At 41.2% G+C, this 20,689-nt stretch overlaps 2 protein-coding genes across 3 annotated transcripts; both read left to right on the top strand.

Annotated features, from left to right (window-relative positions):
- Positions 1 to 1,500: 1,500 nt before the first annotated feature.
- LOC147914074 (olfactory receptor 2A12-like) lies at positions 1,501 to 3,643 on the top strand. Of its 2 annotated transcripts, XM_087445793.1 has the most exons (2): positions 1,501 to 1,519; positions 2,712 to 3,643. In XM_087445793.1, exons 1-2 carry the CDS (start codon positions 1,501 to 1,503, stop codon positions 3,641 to 3,643), a joined length of 951 nt encoding a protein of 316 aa, XP_087301919.1. The 2 variants fall into 2 exon arrangements, with proteins under 2 accessions (XP_087301919.1, XP_087301920.1); XM_087445794.1 differs by lacking the exon at positions 1,501 to 1,519 and having other exon boundaries at positions 2,705 to 3,643.
- Positions 3,644 to 18,151: 14,508 nt separating this feature from the next.
- On the top strand, positions 18,152 to 19,100 carry LOC147914073 (olfactory receptor 2D3-like). The gene is given in 2 exon segments (XM_087445792.1): positions 18,152 to 18,643; positions 18,645 to 19,100. Coding segments are annotated over 2 exon segments (948 nt in total).
- Positions 19,101 to 20,689: the final 1,589 nt, after the last annotated feature.

Genomic DNA, 20,689 nt, shown 5'->3' with positions numbered 1-20,689 from the left:
TAGAAAGGGCACTCTGAAGGCCAGTGCAGAGAACGTGCTGGGCAGGGATCCAGGCTGGAGGACTGAGATGAAACCCAGCTGAGAGAGAGAGATGCTAAGTGTCTGGACTGGATAGTGGCAGTGGGATTGCAGAGGGAAAGATGGATGTTAGAGGCATTTTGGAGGTGATGGCAATGGGACCCGGGGACATATAGGATATAGGGGGATGACAAAAGGAGCTGAGGGTATTTTCCCAAGTTTCTGACTGGTATGACTGCACTGATCTTACAGACGTCACCAATTACTCTGTGTGTGTGTGTGTGCACGCGCACGTGTGCACGCACATCTGTATCCATATATCCATATAATTAAATTAAGCCCAACATGAGATTTTTTGCCCTCATGATTTGCCTTTCCCCCCTGAGAATCAAGGACAGAATGCATTTCAGTAAATTGAGGACTCATATTAGTTGAGTTCTGGCTAGCTATGGTTTTGCTGTGCGTGAGAAAACTTACTGCTGCTGAAGAATGAGTGAGATTCAGTTTCTCCCATATGTTCCTTCTCTGAGCCTCAGTTTCCCCCTCTGTGAGATGGAGATAGTGGTTCCTACCCTATACTTCTCACAGAGTCATCATGAGGCTCAAAGAGAGAATGAGTGTTAAGATATATTGTAAGGTTCAGCCCCAAAGTTGAATTCTATATTTTTGGCCCACATGAAGGCACAGAGGCCAGGCTCATCGTGGTACATAATGATGTCGCCTTTTGTTCTCCCTCACATGAGGTTTCTGGTTCCTATCCCTGAGAGTTAGGCAATTTTTTCCCAGGAGAAAAATGTTTTATCCTCAGGAAATCCAGGGGAAGGATGATGGGGGCACAGGGGTTCAAGGAGCCTGAGTTTCCAACCCAAGGTCCTGGTTGTGGAACAGCATCCCTGGCACACTTCACTGGTTTATAGACAGCTTGTTCCAATTGCCCTCAGCCTCCCTGCATGGTTCAACCAGGTTGAACACTCTTTAACATTAAAAAAAAGAGATCATTCATTGGCCATCTATAAAAAATGAAAAGTTAAAAATGGCAGCACATTTTCCCTCTCTTGGCCCCAAGGTAGAATATTCTCACATCTTTGGGATTCTTCTTCTCAGGAAGGATGTGGCTTACAAAGTAGGTAATTTTATTCCTGTTTTATAGGTGAGGAAAACGAGGCCTAGGAAGTGAGCTAACAGTCCACGGTCACATAGCAAATAAAGCTATGAGAGAGTTAGGACTCAAGCAGAATCTGCTGTCTCTAAACTTTCTATGCTTCCATGTGGTTTCTTTCCCTTCAAGACCATCTGGCCCAAACACCATTATACGTTATGCAGAAACTGAGGCCAACCTGGGGAGACAATGCGACCTACAAAGGCCCTTTGGTGATAGGTAGGGGTTTAATAAAAATGGTTATCTGCCAAATACCTGACAGCTATTGGATAGTGTCTGAGAATGTCCTAGAAAAGTACCCATATATAGGAGGTTCAAAGTGTATGCAGGCCTTTGGCCAAAGTCAAGAAACCAGTATTGAATGTAGACACAAGTTCTCATGAAGGCTCATTCGTGGTGCCCCGAAGAAGAACAAGCAGACTGGAGAACAAGAGGCTGGGTCAGATAAATTGGTGCCAGGAAAAGGAATAATACTGACAGTATCAGGATTGCTCCTATTCCCTAATTACCGACAGAGCACGTGACATCTCTTCGGTGAGGCCGTCCTCTTCCTGTTCTCCATGAAGAGACTGAGGTTAAGTTGAGAAAGAGCTAAAAGTCAGTAAGAAGCTAAAAGAGTGAATGAAATGCTGGCTTTTGTGGGGAGAAGCAACAGAGGGTAGGCGTGTGGGACAGTGACAGGTGACTGTGGGCGTCAAGTATGGTGAAGTACTTCTCAGGATGTTTGCTTGCATAGCTCGGACCTGAGTCTCAGTCCTGTGTATGGAGAGCCATCCAGAAATGCAGTTAACATTTATTATGCATCTACCACATGTTAGTCCTTCTGTGTGATGCTTTTCATGCCAAAATATCATTCAATCCTTGCAGCAAGCTTGTTAAAAGGAGACAATTATTCTCATTTTGTATTCGAGGAAGTAGTCTCAAAGGGGTAAGAGTTAAATGGCTTGTTCAAGGTCATTTAGTCAGTAAATTATAGAGCCAGGATTTAGAACTCAGTGTTCCTTCTAACACACCAAGCTTGAGATGAGATGGGATGGGGGGTACTCCTGGCCTGGGAAAGACTGAGGGTAAAATTAGAGTGGAAAAATAAATTTGATGTCTTCAACAGGAAGTTAGGTTTTCTCACTGTAATTTGCCAAATTTCATAGAGTTTGTACACCAATATTTATCTCTAAACACCTGGCTGTCTTACGAAGGAGAAGGGGATACTAAGGGGAAGCAGAATTCAGCTAGCCCAATGCTTTCATTTCATAGCTAAGGAAGCTGAGATGGGTAATTACTGGTGGGGCAGAGGCAGACCCTGGACCAGATGTGGAAGACATTTTCTCTTCAAAAATTTCCTGGGAGTGGTGGCAGTGGACAAGAGCAGGTAAAATGGGCTGTCATGTTGAGGGGGACCATGGTGTTTCATCATAACTGGACACCACCACTACCCCAAACCCGTCAGTAACTCTCACCTTGGGGCATAGCTTAGCTAGTCTTCTGTCTGAATTGGTGCCTTTCTTCTTTATTTAGAATTAGAACATAATGCAAGAGCCTAACCAGTCCTCTGTGACTGAATTCATCCTTCTGGGCTTCTCCTTCAGCCCTAGGACCACTCCTCTGTTCTTCTCAGCCTTCCTGATGACCTACATGTTGATTATTCTGGGTAATAGTTTGATCACCATCCTCATCTGCCTGGACTCACCTCTCCACACACCAATGTACCTCTTTATTGGCATCCTGTCCATGTTGGATCTGGGCTACGCCACTATAACTGTGCCCCAGATGTTGGTACATCTGGCCAGCCAGAAGACCACCGTCTCTTTTGCCAGCTGTGTGGCCCAAATCTATGTTTTCTTGGTGCTAGGCATCACCGAGTCCTGGCTCTTTGCCATCATGTCTATAGACAGGTACGTGGCCATCTGCCATCGACTCAGGTACAAGGTCATGATCAGCCCATGGCTATGTGGGATAATGGTCATTTTCTGTGGACTCTGGGGTGTCATCTCTGTTCTTGTCTACACTGTCTTTGCCATGCGTCTGCCCTACTGTGGCCCTAACAAGATCAACCACTTCTTCTGTGAAGTCCCTGCAGTCTTAAAGCTGGCTTGTGCAGACACATCAGTCAATGACCGGGTAAACTTCATTCTTGGCTTTAGTGTCATCCTGGTCCCACTTGCCCTCATCCTTGTCATTTATGTCAACATCTTCATTGCCATCTTGAGGATCTGTTCAGCCCAGGGGCAGCTCAAGGCCTTCTCCACCTGTGCCTCTCACATTACTGTGGTCACCACATTCTGTGTGCCAGCCATGGTTATGTACTTGAAGCCTGGCTCCGAGGTCTCACCAGAAGAGGACAAGAAGTTGGCCCTGTTCTACAATGTCATCTCTGCTTTCCTCAACCCCATCATCTACAGCCTCCGGAACAAGGATGTTAAAAGGGCTTTCCTCAAGGCAACAGGTTGGGGCAGGGCCCCAGAATGAGTCCTTGGAAGGACAGCTGGGGGACAGAGAAACAAGACTTCTGATGCACGGTCAATGCCCTACGTATTCATTCACATGACCTAGCAGCACCAGGACACACTCCCCCTCAGCCCCGAATCTCAACTCTACACAGGCCCTTGGATGACAGCCCATGATTTGGCTGACAGACTGGTCCCATGAAATGGCTTCCAGGCACATCAGTCATTGGGTTCCCTTTTGTTCTAGAGTCTCAGTGGTTAACAAAAGAAGGTGTATCTGATCCGTTAAAATATTTTATTGAGACAAAGGAAATGGGCTTTGGGGTATGCCCTGTGGCTGAATGTTGAGAAGGTTCATTACCCTCTGGAAACCACACACACGGTATCAGGTTAGCTGGAAGGAAGGGCAAGGGCAGTGACATCAGAGGATTCCTGGCCCAGGGAGGAGGACGAGTAAACATCATTGCAGTGACTGACAGGGCGTTGTGTGTTGCTTCAGATATTCAGATTGGAGACAAGTTGGGATGGCTCTAAGCCAGGTGCCACCTGGCCTCACTAACCTTCCTAGACTCATCTCAGGTCACTCTGTTCCTCCTTCTCTCACTCCAAGTAAACTGGACTTCTGTCTTTGCCTTGATGTGCCATACTCTTTCCCATTTCAGGGCTTCCAAATGTGCTATTCCTTCTCTCCTCACTCTTAACCCCACCCCACTTCCATTCTACCCTGTTATGCCATTCACTCCTGTTCATCCATCAGGTCTTGGCTTAAACTGCAGTTCCTCAAAGAAGCCTTTTCTTGAGCCCCCAGAGTGAGTTAGCTTTCCAAAGCACCCCGTAACTCTCTCTCATAATAATAAAGGCATGCAGTTCAGCATCTGAGTTCTCTGCAAGATAGCAAGTTCCAAGAGGCCGCGACCATGATTGTCCAATTGACTGCTGTGTCCCTAGGATCTAGCCCCATGCTACCCACATACTGGGCGCTTCAACAGATATTTTATGAGTGAAGAAATGAACTCTCCATAGGAAAAGCCAGAGAGGGAAGATGAAGCCAGTGAGCAGGGGAGATGATGAATTAGGACTAGCAAAATGTGGAAATGGTGGCAGGTACAAAAAGAGGAGGAGATAAAAAGGATGAAATGTTGTTGTTCGGCTATGATCATGCAGAAAAAAATGTTTGCTTTTGCTATTAATAAACATGAATTGAATCACTGGAATATCATTTTCACCCATCAAACTAGCAATGTTTAGAAAAATGGTGATACTCAATGCTGGGAAAGATGCAGTGAGACTAACACCCACATTCACTGCTGAAAAGAATATCATTGGTTCTACCTTTCTAGAGCAGTGCCTTCCACATAGTCGACATTCAATATATTTGTTAAATGAAGAGTAATAATGCTAATAATTGTGGCTCTACTTAATGAACATTTATGTGTCAATACAGTTTTAAGAATTTTACATATATTAATTCATTTAATAAAAATATCAACAAATGGAAAGCATGTAACAATAGGTATCATGAACCTTTAAAATGTTTATATACTTGGGTCCAGAAATTTCAGTTCAGAGACTCTGTCCTAAGAACAAAATCAGAAACACAGACCATGTTTTATGTACAAATATGTTCATCAAAGACTTACTGGAAACAGCTGTAAATATGACATAACTTTATGAAATACTATGCAAACATTACTACGTATCACGTTTTGAAGTAATATTTCATTACATTGAAAAGTATGATATAATTGTTATGTCGAAAAATATCAAGATGTAAAATTCTATATAAGAAGTTAATCCAAGTTTTATAAAAATATGCATACATTCATTTTTAAAAGCCTGGAAGGATATATATTAACGTGTTAATCCTGGATATCGCTGAGTAGTGAGATAATAAGTAACTTTTATTTTTCTTCATACTTGACTTTCTAAAATTTCTACAGTCAGCATATATTGTCTTTATAGCAGAAAGAAGTAAAGATTACTTGAAAGGTATTTGATGTCCTGTCAGAGAAAAGCAAGTTAGCCACAATGTTGGCATCATCCATTCATTCATCAAACATTCTTTGATGCCCACTGTATGGCAGGTCTGATGCTAGGTCCTGTGGATGCAGGATGAATAATATAAGTCCCAGTCTAGTGGGAAAGAGACAAGTACTAAGACAAGGATGCTATAAGGTACGTGAAAATTGACTTTAGTGGAGCTATTTTAAAATGGAATCGGAGCTGCCTTTCCAGAGAAACTGCCTTGCTGTCTTGCACCTTTGGACTGGGCCAAAATGGCAATTGTCTTACAAGCAATTGTTTGAGAAGTCAGCAGAACAGACATCCTAATCACAAAGACTGAGGACTGTGGACTTTCTGAGGATGGAATCCATAGTCAATCAATGCTTAGCCAAGACCAGCTCTCTGCCTCCAACTCCAATTGAAATTTTTTGTAATACAACCTCCCTTCTTTGCCTGTAAAAGCCCCTGACTTGTACTCCCTAGTGGAACATGTTTTGGGTGTCTATCTGAATCTGTGCTCCCTGAATTGCAATTTTGTGATCCCAGATAAACGCTTTGTCTCTTAAACTGATGTCTGTTTTTGTAGGTTGACAGGTACTAAGTGTGCTGCTGGAAACATGCCCGGAGCTCTGAAGCAGTGATGAGGAGGTTGGCCAGGCTTCATAGACGAGGCCATATGTCTGCTGGGTGCTGGAAGCATGAGTAGAAGTGTGATCATCGGAGCAAAGGGCAGGGAATGGGGTGTGGTAAGCCTAGACACATGGAGGTTATGGAGAATGGGCAGGATGGCTTGAACATAGGAGCAGGCAGGGGACAGCAGATGTGACAGGTAGGGTCTGGCATGCCGTGTTCAAGAACTTAGGGTTTTTTTCCCTTCTAGACAAGTATTTTCCAAGGACTGTTACCTGGAACTCTAGTCTGATGAAACATTGTGTGATGAAAAGATTTCTTGCCCAAATTGGCTTAGAAACACTGCTCTTCTCTTTACGCTTCACAGTGCACAATAGTATAGTAAAGACTCTGAGAAGTCCAGTAGTAATAAGCAAATAGATAAATGAGGAATTAAAAACAAGGAAAATACCCATGCTAACTCTATTTAACACAACATTTACCAAACTTGTTGGATCACAGAACCCTTTCTTCCTAGAACATTTATTAGCCAAAGAAACTAGTATTTTCTGAAAATTTACTTTGAGAAATGCTATGGTATGCATGCATGGATTTGAGGGGGGAAGTACAGAAAAATATGAAATGACTAAATTATATCTCAAATGTCACCTCGGGGTTAACCATTGTTAATAACTTTGTGCCTTGCTTTATGTCTCCACGCATCATTTGACATAATTGAGATCATCTATAAATACTGTTCTACCGCTTTTCACCATGAGCTATATGTCTCTTGCAAACTTATATTTTCCATAATTTTATCTCACTGTGCTGCAGTTTGTATATTTTCTTTTGATCTGATTTCCAGGTTGCTGATTTTTCTATTCAGATGTGTCTAATCTACTGTGAAACCCAAAAATGAATTCTTAACTTCAATTATCATATTTTTAGTTCTAAAATTTCATTTTATTTTATTTTTTTAGTTTTCAAGTCTCTGCTGAAATTCTCCATTTTATTATTTAATCACAGTTATTTGCAAGTCTATATCTGATAGCTCTAACACCTACATTTCCTATAGGTCCATTTCTATTGCCTCTGTTTTTCTCTTAATTTTGAGTAAATTCTTAACTTTTTGTCTGCCTGGTAATTTTTGGTTGAAGCCCAGGTACTGAGGCTCTGGATGAGGCTACATTCCTTCAGAATGGATTTACATTTGCTTCTGGCAGGCAGTGTGGGCACTGGAAAATACTTTCAGCTCTCAGGGACCGAGCTAACTCAAAGCTGGGCTTCCATCTTTGTATTTATTGGTATATTTCTGATCGACTCTTACAGTACCCTGGGAGTCCCTGGGGCAGACTGTGATGAAGTCTGTGATGTTTGCCAAGGCCCTCCTCCTCAGACTGCCTTAAGTCCAATTTTTGTCCTTCCATTCCCTGAGCTCAGCTTCTCAGTCTCTCAGTGTGGCCTACTTTTTCCACAGAATATCATGATCATTTCCCCATGACGTGAATATTTCTGAAAATGATTGCATTAAGAGTGGATAACCAAGCATCATCCTCCTATTTTTTCTGTTTGTTTTTTTTTTTTTTCCTAAGTACTGGTGTAATGATCATCCTATGCATAAATCTACCTGAATTTTTTTTTCCCAGATAGTGTCTTAGTCAGTTTGGGCTGCTATAACAAAATAACATGGAATGGGTGGCTTAAACAACAGAAACTTATTTCTCACAGTTTGGGAGCTGGGAATCCAAGATCAAGGCACCAGAGTATCTGTGTCTGGTGAGGGCACTCTTCCTGGTTCATAGACAGCGGCCATCTTTTTGTTGTATCCTCACACGGCAGAGATAGAGACGGAGAGAGAGAAAAAGAGAGAATCACCTCTTTCCTGTCTCTTCTTAGAAGGTCACTAATCCCATTCATGAGCACTCCACCCTCATGACCTAATTACCTTCCAAGGCTCCACTTCCAAATAGCATCACATTGGGGATTTAGGCTTCAACATATGAATTTTGGTGGGAGACAAACACGTGGTCCATAGCAGATAGAGTCTTAGAAGAATATTTTCATTGTCTCTGTACCTAGGGCCAAATTTCTTCCATAAAGGGACTGTAACATAAAAAAGTGATCCATTCTGCATTTTAAAAGGCCATTCTGAGGCACGTGGAGAGTAGAGAGAGACCAGTTAACAGACCATTTTTATAGTCCAAACGAGAGGTTATGGTAGCCTGGAAAAGGGCAGTTTTAGTAGGGTTAGAGAAGAAAACAGACTTCATAGATAAGCCAGTGGTAGAGTGGGCTAGAATTGGCTGGATTTAATTCAGCAGGAGACCCGTTTTCTATTCAGAACTCTGGGGAATATTCACATCAGGTTTTCCTAGTTCAGTGGAGAATTTAACAAACTTTGACTATCTCCTAGAAAGTCTTTGCCAAGAGCACCTGAGAGCAACCTTCTAGGAGTGCTGTTCTGGGAGCCTCAGGTACGGACTTAGGTCTCTCAGCACAGGAAGTCCCTGCAGCACTGGCACCCCAGGCCCAGGAGCTCCCACTGTGGCCTGCTGTCCATGTGCTCATGGTCCCAGTGCTCAGCAGCCATCTTCCAGGGCTTTCCAAGTCTCTCATAGTAATAATTATGATGGTTATAATAATGATAGCTAACGTTTATGGAGCTCTGATTATGTGCCATGCTCTGTGCTAAGAGCTTTATATACAGTAACTCAAAACTCGCTAAATTCTCACAACAGATTTATAAAGGAGATTCTATTATTAGTATTATGAGGAAACTGAGATTCAGAGCAATAAAGGACTTATTTAAGATCACACAGGAAGTACATGGAAATTATTTGTAGGGATTCTTTATTATTCTAGATACAAGTCTTTTGTTATATTTTTGTATTTTTGGACATTTTATCCCAGACAGGGACTTGCCTTTTCTTTTTTTTTCTAATAAAACTTTTTCTTGGTTTTACTCTTTTAATTTTTTTTTATTATTTGCAGTAACATTGGTTTATAACATTACATAAATTTTAGGTGTACATCATTATATTTTGATTTCTGTATAGATTACATCATGTTCACCACCCAAAGACTAATTACAATCCATTACCACATACATGTGCCTAATCATCCCTTTCGCCCTCCTCCCTCCAGTTCCCTGTGGTAACCCCTTCCCCTTCCCTCTGGTAACCACCAATCCAATCTCTGTCTCTATGTGATTGTTTTTGTTGCTTTTATCTTCTACTTATGAATGAGATCATACTGTATTCGAGTTTCTCCCTCTGACTTATTTCACTTAACATAATATCTTCAAGGTTCATCCATGTTGTCACAAATAGCTGGATTTCATCATTTCTTATGGCTGAGTAGCATTCCATTGTGTATATATACCACATCTTCTTTATCCATTCGTCCCTTGATGGGCACTTAGGTTGCTTCAAGTCTTGGCTATTGTGAATAATGCTGCAATGAACACAGGGGTACATGTATCAATATGCATTTGTGTTTTCATGGTCTTTGGATAAATACCCAGCAGTGGAATAGCTGGATTATATGGTAGTTCTATTCTTAATTTTTGAGGAATCTCCATACTGTTTTCCATAGTGGCTGCACCAGTTTGTGCTCCCACCAGCGGTGTATGCGAGTTCTCTTCTCTCCACATCCTCTCTAACACTTATTGTTTCCTGTGTTGTTAATTATAGCCATTCTGACAGGAGTGAGGTGATATCTCATTGTAGTTTTGATTTGCTTTTCCCTGATGATTAGTGATGTTGACGATCTTTTCATGTGCCTGTGGCCATCTGTATATCTTCTTTGGAGAAATGTCTGTTCACGTCTTTTGCCCATTTTTTAATTGCGTTGTTAGTTTTTCTGTTGTTGAGATGTATGAGTTCTTTATGTATTCAGCTCTATTTGATGCTTCTTGCTTAAAATTTTACCTTCTCCTTGGCTCCTGGCAAATGTTACAGCACTAGATGAATAGTTCCTTAGTAGAGGCCAACCTAAACCTGGGCAGGTAATCTGAGGTCCCCTCTTAGAGAGGACAGAGATATAAACAGCTCTGAAAAATGAATTGTCTAGGTGTAAATAAAAGTTACTCACCACAGAACAACTGAAGCCCTTGGGGTCACAGTGAATGGGGATTTCAGATTGATGTCCAACATCAGAGGAAAAAGGAATATGTATGATGGGGGCAAGGAGAGGTAAGGTGGAGGGAAATTCTCAAGTCCTCTGCCATTAAGCAAAGTTAATTCCAAATCCGTTTGAATACTGGGATTCAGTACTGTAAATCTTAGTCCTCTATATGTTAAAATTAATGAAGATATGTCTGTTTCCATCCGCTTGACTGACATCTCAACTTAATATCTCAGAGGCAGCTCAAACTTAACATGTCCAAAAGGAAGCTCATCACCATTCACTTCAAGCTTGTTCCCCTCAAGAGTTTCCCATTTCAACATATAGTATCACCGTCCACCCAATAGCCAAAAGCAATAATGCCCCACATCCAATTAGTCCACTAACACCCATTAATTTTCTTCAATCTGTCCCTTTCTTTCCATCCCCACTATACATGGCCAGTGAGGCCAAATAATCTCTCACTTGGACTCTTTTAATAGATTCCAGATGGCTTTCCTCCTTCCAGTCTTATTAGCCAAACTGGCTATCAATCTTTCAAAAAGACTAATCTGACCACCCAATAGTATATTGGCAAATATTTAACAATCAGCTCTCTGGGGAAAATAAAAAGCTCTGACATGTTGTATTTGCCAATTTCTTTGGCGTAAATACTTCCCACTATGACCAATTTCAAGTTACCAATGTGATATCACTGAACACAGAGTTGGAAAGAGATGGGCACAACTGGCTCTCATGACCCACTCTGAGTCAGCTCCAGAATGCCACTAAACCATATCACTCTCTTGAACAATAAAATTCAATGGATCTTTGATGCCCTCAGGGTATATTATAAACTCTTCAGGCTGGCCTACAAGACCTTCCATGAGCTGATCCTGAATTTCTTCAGCCTCATCTCCCATCATTTTCTGACCCCACTCCTATTCAACACCCACTTTGCTCAAGTACTTACTTTGTGCTTTAGTCATTGAAGACAAATATGGGAAGAGATTTTCCTGGGTCCCAGAAAGGAGAGCTAAAATTGGGCAGCGCAGGCATAGAAATGAGAAGAGGCCAAAGGCAGGTGTGCAACCAGCTTACTCTTCAGTGGGTTACACCAATAACTGGAGAAGTGAGATGACATTACATAGTGTGTAATATGTATTACAGGATACCACTCCTAGGCCTAGTTCTGCTTGTGTGACTTTCCATAGTTAATTCTGGACACTGGGCCTCAGTTTCCCCACTTCTAAAATGTGACTTTGGGAAGGCAATACCTAAAAGCTTTCCAGTTCTTTATTCTTTTTCTATGGAGAACCTAAATAAAGTTCAAATAAGACCAGCAGAGTAGCTAAAACTTGGGTCCTGGTGTTGGCCTCCTAGCTACAATCTCTAGGGGCCCCCAAATGGAGGCCTGAGTTGAAGGACCAATTTCCACATTCCTCCTGTAGTTATAGTTCCTCAAAATATTAGATTTTGGGGAGGCACATACAGCTCTCCCTTCTATCCTGATTGCCCCCTCCTTGCTGAACATTCTCCTGAGTAATAGGATCACTTAGGACTAGAAGGCTCCCGAGGGATCTATTTAGCTGCACCCTTAGGGACTCCCTAATTCCTGATACCTATGGGCCTCATTAATATACCAAACAGGTATCTCCCAGGGAGCTTCTGAGATGTGGAAGCTTCTGGAGAGTGGCTGAAATAGGACCCACTAATAGACCAGTATATGGATGCTGGAACTGCCCAAGGCAGTTGTGGGGCATGGATGTGGAGGAGGGGTGTATACTGGACCTGGGATCAGGGTGAGAGGATAGGTAAGGGGCATGAAGGACAAGACCAAGAGCCTGAGAAGGCTACTCCCACCAGTTCGCTGTCAGCCCTAGCTCTGGCACAGTGTCACCTGTGGATGGGGCAGAAGCAGCAGAGCCTGGTGAAGAGAGGTCCCTGGAGAAAGACAGATCTGTGTTGTGTCCTTTAATACTGTGCAACATCAGGCAAGTTACTCTCTCTGAGTCCCAATTTCCTTTCTTCCAAAAATTTAGAATTTTTGAAAATGACTTGTTGTGAGGATAAAATAATATAACAATAATAGCTACTTTTTTCAACACTAACTACTCTGCAAGCACAGTGTTAAGCAACTTTACATGTACTATTTCAATTAATCATCAGGACGATCTTTTGAGATAAGTACTATTATTATCACTGGTTTCTAGAAGAGGCTGTAGACACCCAAGTTTAGATAACTTTCCCAAGGTTACTCTGCTAATTAGCGACAGATTCTAGCGCCCTTGTTCTTCACCATTATCTAATTTTTAATGAAAGTAACTGGTCTATGGTAACTGCTCAATGGGTTTTATCCCTGCCTCATCACCCACATTAATGCCATTTCGAGCAGCACAGACTAAGACTGGAAGAGAAGCACATTTAATGAAAATAATATAAGGACTGTCCGTGTATTCTTGATTTCATTTCTCCTGCTTTCTGTTTAACTTTGTTCATGTCACTTAACAAATTGCCAAGGAGAGGATTTTGGTTGCGCTGTTAGTGGATAACCTGGGTAGTAATCTTTAGGGAAGAAGATCTCGATAGTAGTTTTGAAAGAGAAAGTGATAGGGAAACCATTGGACTAGGAGTCCATTCTTGCAACAAACTCACTCATACCATTGGCATAACTTCATAAAGTCATTAATCTGATATTTATTAGCCCGTAGCCGTACTCTGTGCTAAGAATTGGCGATAGCAAGGTAAGACATGGTTCTCCATCTTTAAGGAATTCCACAAACCAGTGTGTATATCAGTATAGGTATGGGGAGTAATTGAAGCACATTAAAGGTGTTATCAGAGCTCAGAGGAAGGAGAAGTATGGTGGGAATCACAGAAGACTCCCATGATTAGGATTTTACCAAAAGGAGAAAACAGAAAAGGGCATTTCAACTAGGGAGTAATTTAATAATAGTAGCAATAATAACAACTGATGCTTATTGCTATAGTGTTACATATATCTAAAATATCATTTAATCTTCACAAAAAAACCTTCAAAGTGTATGTTATTCTTCCAGTTTTACAGAGTATGAAATGTAGGTTTAGTGAGGTTAATGACTCTCTGGGTTTTGCTGTTGGTAAGTGGCAGAGCTGGACTCAAATCTAATTTTCTTTGACCTCAGAGACCCTACTGCCTCCTTGATACATACTGCCTCATGGAGAAAAGCTTTGTGAAAGGATCTGATCTATTTGGCAGATGGCAAATGAGTTGGAGTTGGTGTGTGTTCATGTGGAGTCAGGCTTTCCTGTAAAGAGCCAGATAGCAAATATTTTAGGCTTTATGGGACATATACAGTCTCTATCAGAGCTTCTCAACTTAATTGTAGGGCAAAAGCAGCCACAAACATAAATGAGTGATTTTTTTCAACCATCTTAAAATGCAAAACCATTCCTAGCTAGTGAACCATATGAAAGCACAAAAGTTGCATGGAAGTACAGGGAATAAAGCTAGAATGCCAAGTCAGTAAAGCTCAGATTCCAAAGGGCATTGAGTGCAATGCTAAGGAGTTTAGGCATTAGCTCTTAGATCATGGGAGTTTTCTAAGGACTCTGACACAGGGAAATAGCAGGGTCAGCTCTGCCTTTTTGAACAGTCACTCTGACAGTGTGTAGGATGGGTTGGATGGAAGAAAAACTAGAACAGGAAAGATCACGGAAGAAGCTTTTGTTCTCTTTCAGTGAAAATACTCTTCTGGGTTGTCTCTTGTCCCCACTTTGTCTCGAATCTTGTATAGTCCTCCTGTGATTTAAATACAGTTGCTGCTTAACAACTTTTAAAATAGTCTATATTTCCCTAATTTTATTCTTAGAACATCCTCTCAAAGGAAACAGAAATAAAGAATTTTAAACAGAAAAGCATAACAAGGATTTAAAGCAGGCTTTATAACAGTGTTCTCCTTCTCCCTTTAGCTTCTAGCCTGCCCCTTTTCTCAGACTCTCCCTTCTCCTTCCTGGATGGAGCCTGTGTGAGGCTTGCTCAAGAGGTAGGAGACTAACCCCTCCTGGGTACCAAGCATCGCTCCCAAAGAGCTCCGTATCTGCAAAAATAAGATAGTAGTATTTTTAAATTTTCTTTTTAAATTTCAAATTATAGTTGACTAATCCTGTATTCCCACTTCCTTTCAGGCTTCCTTGGTTCTCATTATTACTGTATTACTTTGTTTTGATTCTAAATTCTGTTATGGGTTTGGGTACATAGTGAGAAGTCACCCATAAAATCATGGATTCTCTGAGTCTTGATGTCATTGAGCTTTAGAACCTTAGGGTTGTTGTGGTAAAGGGACTTTTAAAGTCATACATTCTAACTTTGCATCCAAAGCAGTGATAGTACGCCTGACTAATATAGCCTTACAGCCTATGGTCAAACACTTCTGAAAATGGAGAGCTTGCAGTTTCACACTCTCTCTAACATCAGAATGTTTCATTGTTGGGTAGCATTAATCACCAGAGGGTTTTTTTTTTTTGTTTTTGTTTTTGTAAATTGAGCTTAAAGTTTGCCCCCTGCAACTTTCACCAATAATTTCTAATTTTTTCCTCTAGGAATATACAATACACATTTTCACCATTTTTCATGATAACCGTTTGGAATATTTGGTGAGATCTCTAAAGTTACTCATAAATTTTCAGGCTAAACTTTCTCAATCTCTTCCACTCTTCCTTAAATAACACGGTTTCACAAGTCCTTTATTGTAAGCTCTTTTCTCGGTATAGACAAGCTCTAGTTTGTCATTTTTATTTTAAATTGTAGGCCCAAGAATTAAAAAGAGTGCTCTGGACAGCCCTTGGGCTCTTTGCTTAACTCTGGTAAATATCAGTTTCCTTAGTTTAAGATGCAGTTAATAGTAGGTATTGACTTTATGGCATTGTGGGCTGACTATGGATAATGTATGTAAATGGTCTGGACCAGTCCCTGTTTAAAAATCTGTTGAGAGCTAGGTAAATCCAGCAGACAGCCACAGAATAAGGTCAGCACAATGGCTAGCTTCATAGAAAGCAAAGTCCAGCACCAAAGATAGTTTCACCATGAGTAGCACCAGTGACTTGCCTCTCCAGGGCCCCGCCTAGACTCAGTCCATTCTTTTATTCAACATTTATAACGCCTACTAAATGCCAAGCACTGTTCTAGAATCTGATGATATACCATAAATCAATAAGATAAAAATTCCTGCATTCTTATGTGGGAAACTAACAATTTAAAAAAGCATATACTACACTAGAAGAAGCTAACTATTATGAGGAAAGATAAAACAGGAGATGAGGATGGGGAGTGTGGGATATTTCAGTTTTAAACAGAATGGTCAGGAAAGACACAAGTCTTCCCTGAGAGGATGACATTTGAGAAAATATTTGAAGGAGGTGAGGGTGTGAACCATAAAGATATCTGGGGGAAGAGGATTTCTAGCAGTGGGAACAGTAAGTGGAAAAGCGCTGAGGTGGGAGCATGCACGGATGAGAAGCAGCAGAAAGAGGTACTGCTGGAGCGGATAGTGACAGGCAGCAGAGGAGGCCAGAGCGGTGATGCGGAACTTTGGAGCCCTCGTCAGGACTTTGGCTTTTCTTTTGAGTGCTACAAGAAGCAACTGGAGGGCTTTGATAAGAGGAGTTACATAATCTTTAAATGATCTGACCTACGTTTAATAGGATCACTTTAGTTACTGTGCTAAGAACAGACTGTGGGGGAAGAGACTAGAAGCCATGGAACTAGCCAGGGGATATTACAATATTCCTGGCAAGAGAAGATGATGATTTGAGCCAAAGCAGCAATGGCGTAGATGACGAGAAGTGATCTTTTTGGGGATATATATTTTAAAGGTAACTGGCAATATTTGCTGATGTATAACATGTGGAGTATAGGACAAAGAGAAAAGTTAGACAGACTGAGTTTTTTGTTTTTTTTTTTAAACCTTAGCCACATCAAAGGATGGAATAGCCATTAACTGAGCTGAAGATGACTGTGAGAGGAACAGGTTTACAGGAGGTTGGAAGTTTGATTTCAGAAAATGTTAATCTTAACATGCCTATTAGATACCCAAATGAAAAGAGATGTTAAGCAGGCAATTGGATAGATGAATTAAGAAAAGATATCTAGGATGGAGGTATACTTCAGATTTATCAGCATATACTAGTATCTAAAGCCTGGGTCATATCCACCATTAGGATGAGGATTCAAATTCAGATCCTGATAACTCCCATACAATTGCCTACTGTGCCAAACATGATTATTAACATCATTTTCTTATCCATCTGAGCCTGAGTCCTGTCCATGGCTTTGTGTGGAGTTATTTTAACCCAAATTGACAGCTATCAGCCTTTTCACTACCAGTGCAATGCCTCAGATATTAAAATTCTGATCCAAGGTTTTGCGATTCTCTATGAAAAAACTTGGCAATTTGCAATGCTGTGCAATATGCAATTCCTGCTCTCTAAAAGTTTTAATACACAGATCAATTTTCTCTCACAATGTCACCTGAAGTGGGCCTATTTTGTGTTTGGTGACCTGCTAAATCCTGAATGAAACTTGATCATGTGAGAGACACACTTCAGCTTACTGTGGCGGTAAGAGCATGGAACAGGGAGTTTGAGTCTGGGCTCCATCACCTACTCCTTGTCTCACCTTGGATGGCTGACTTTATGAAATGAAAATAAGGATACTGACCTCAGTGAGTCATGGTGATAATCTAATGAGATCACATTTATTAAAACATTTTATAGAGTCCTATTTTATAAATGACCATTTTCTTCTTTTGGGTCTAGAAAAGGTGCATATCCAGCTGTTAGCATTCTATGGCAGTCATTTAGGGACCATAAAAAGGATTCAGAGAAAAGAACTGGTCAGTAACATGTTCTGTTGCCCAGGTCTGCCAAGGTAGGGTTGAGGGTTAAGTCAAGATCAAACTGAAGATCCACTCCTGCCCACCACTCACCGCTGTCCTGTGAGCAACATGGCCATGGAGGAGTCCTTACTAGTTTTTAAGAAACACTTCCACACACACAGGCACCAAATTCCCAGGTAAATATGCTTCATTTTCTTGAGAAATGCCAGGAGCACAGAAGTTTTCTCTAGGCTTCAATTCTTAAGTCTCTGGCATCTTTACACGTCAATTTGTTCTTTATAGTGGCAACCACTGCAAGTAGGGCTGAAAAGGTGGGGGTGAGATAAAAATCCTAGGGGAAAGATTCCTCTCCCCCAAAAAGTTTATTTGAAACTCCCCTTTTTCCTGAAAATTTATGTTGTGTGGGTTTTCAAAGGTACAGCATCAGAGAGGAAGGAGGCATAGAGAAGAAGTTCACATTTACACTGTCTTTTGCAGCACCTATTAGTCTTGGTATTTGAAAGAATGACTTTAGGAACTACAGAGAGCTCTAGAACTTTTGGGTTTACTGTAAAACATTTTGTATTTCCCTACCCTCCTTGCTTTGGTTTATGGTGTGTGTGTGTGTTCTTCAAAATAAGACATCTGCTGTGTACAATTTCTTCCACAGGGCCCTTGGAATTTTATCAGGGCTAGTTGGTTAGACAAACCAGCAAATATTTGTAGAATCCCTACTAAGTGCCTGGAGCGATGCTAGTCCATTTGGATAGAATGTTCCCTAGGCGTGGAGGGAACATTGGAGGCATGTTCCCTGGGCATGGAGGGCATGGATATTTTGATTTGATTGTTTAGCTCTGAGATGCCTTCAGCCCCTGCATTTATGGATCTCACATGGCGTTCTCTCACTGAGACTGCAAGGGATTCAGAAATATGTTCTGTTCTTTCTCAGAAGAAAGGCCATGTACAGCCGAGGTTGGAGAAATCACAGCTCTGTAACTAAGTTTATCCGCCTGGGCTTCTCCAGAAATCCTAGGACCAACTGGATCCTTTTCTTCCTCTTCCTCTTCCTTTACTTATTTACAGTCCTGGGCAATGGGTTCATTGTTACCCTGATCAGAGTAGATGCACGCCTTCACACCCCCATGTACTTCTTCCTCAGTATCCTCTCTCTCCTGGATCTCAGCTATGCCACCACCACAGTGCCCCAGATGTTGGTCCATCTAATAAGCAAGAATAAGACCATCTCCTATGTTGGGTGTGTTGTCCAGATGTACATTTTCCTGACCTTGGGCATCACTGAAACCTGGATTTTTGCAGCCATGGCCTATGACAGATATGTTGCCATATGCTATCCACTCCACTATAGAGTCAAGATGAGCCAAACCCTCTGTGTACTCCTGGCAGTCAGCTCTGCCCTTTATGGTCTTACCTGTGCCATTGTCTACACGATCTTACGCAATGAATCTGCCCTATTGTGGCCCCAATGAAATCAACCACTTCTTTTGTGAAATTCCTGCTGTCTTGATGTTGGCCGGTGCAGATACATCTCTTAATGACCAAGTGGACTTTATCTTGGGTTTCTTCTTGCTCCTGAGCCCATTATCCCTCATCCTGGCCTCCTATGTTTGTATGTTCATGACTATTCTAAAGATTCGCTCCACCCAGGGGCAAATCAAGGCCTTTTCCACCTGTGCCTCACATATCATTGTGGTCACCATGTTCTGTATTCCATGCATGGTCATGTATATGAGGCCTGGCTCTGAAGCCTCCCCAGAAGATGACAAGAAGTTGGCCCTGTTCTACAATGTCATTTCTGCCTTTCTCAACCCCATCATCTACAGCCTCCAGAACAAGGATGTGAAGAGGGCTTTCCTCAAGTTAATCAGAAGGAATGAAGACACTCAATAGGCCATGGACTAGGACTGTCGGCTGTGCCTCTAAGTCTCTGTTTATATCATCCGCACTTTCACTGAAGTCATTAAACTGAATGAGGAGTTGAGGATGAGGGAGATATCTAGAAAAAAAACACTTTTGCATTAATTTGGCCACTGGAAACATGAGGAAGGGACCCAGAGAACTGTGTTCAAGGCTTAAATACATCATTGACCTTCTGTGGCTTGCGACAAAAAGTCACCTCACTTCTCTGGGATTTAATTTCCATATCTGTAAAATGTGTTTCATGATATTCACTGTGCCTAAATAAAAATAACTAACTTTATTGATCTCTTTCCATATGACAGTTGCAGTCTAAGTGCTTTATTTGTACTTATTATTTTAATTCTGATAACAACTCTAGAGGTAGGTATTATTATCCTCTTCATACAGATAAAGAAACTGAGGCAAAAGAAGATTAAGTGTGTTGCCAAATGCCACCCAGCTAGAAAGTAACACAACTGATATCTGAACCTAGGTAGTATAGTTCCAGAGCCCAGGCTCTTATCTCTTATATTATGCCACATCTCAAGTAGTCATTAGAGATTTTTGAAGCTCAGCTGAGATAATGGATGGGATACTATTGAAGAACATTTCAAACACTTATGATTATTATTCTAAGTCACAACACAACTATAGGGTCAGATGCATGAAGTTTAGAGCTCTATTGGATACTTTGGACCTCACCAGCATTCTGTAGCCTAAGCAAAAGCATTGTGCAGTGGAATATTAACTTCTCAATAAGTGTTTGTTGAGTGATTTTCCCCCAGCCCCACCCCTATCCCTGGTCTGCAATCTCCCCAGTTCTTTCAGCTCTTCTTCACTTCCGTGGATCCTTCTCTTGTTTCCATTGTTCCTACTTTCACTGTGGCTTCCAGCAACCCAGACTTTTATTTATAAGGAGAATGTCTTCGTTCCATAACCAACTGATGCTTAAATTTCCTCCACCACCAGAGAGACCAGTGGGAAGTGTCCTGGACTTTAATCTTCACCTAATTTGTTGAGACCTTGGAAAAACCACCTAATATCTCTGGAACTCAGTTTCCCCCCTTCCATCTGTAAAATGGAGATAATGACCATATCTGACTCTGGCTATACCATAAGATTATTTTTAAGTTTAAATGGGAATATGCCTTAAAACTGAAATAATGGTATAAATTATCATTAGAGTCATTGCCTTCAAAACCAAATACCTTAGAAAATGTTCATTAAGTTATTAACAGTAGCTTGTATTTGTCAACTACAAATGTTAAGATCAGGCTCATTGTGAGATCAGGATGTATGGGTTGGATACTCATGATGGTAACTGACTGCATATCCAGAGTCATACTTTCAATAAACACACACACACACAAAATTAGTGAGACACAATCACAACATCAGATGCCATATTAACCAGGAATTATACTATTTCTAGTGCTGTCAGAGCAAATCAAATTTCTATCACCCTGGATTTGGACAAATATTAAATTGCTTTGCAAAAGGCAACAGAAGATGAATCTTTTAAATCAGCTACTCTCTACATGTCTTTCTAATAGGCTTCAATTAACAAAATATTCCAATGG

Source organism: Ceratotherium simum, chromosome 22 (assembly GCF_057802395.1).
Source record: "Ceratotherium simum simum isolate JZ-2026a chromosome 22, ASM5780239v1, whole genome shotgun sequence".
In the NCBI taxonomy this organism is placed as follows: domain Eukaryota; kingdom Metazoa; phylum Chordata; class Mammalia; order Perissodactyla; family Rhinocerotidae; genus Ceratotherium; species Ceratotherium simum.
The sequence above is the reverse complement of the archived record's forward strand: the minus strand, read 5'-3'. Positions and strand labels throughout refer to the sequence as shown.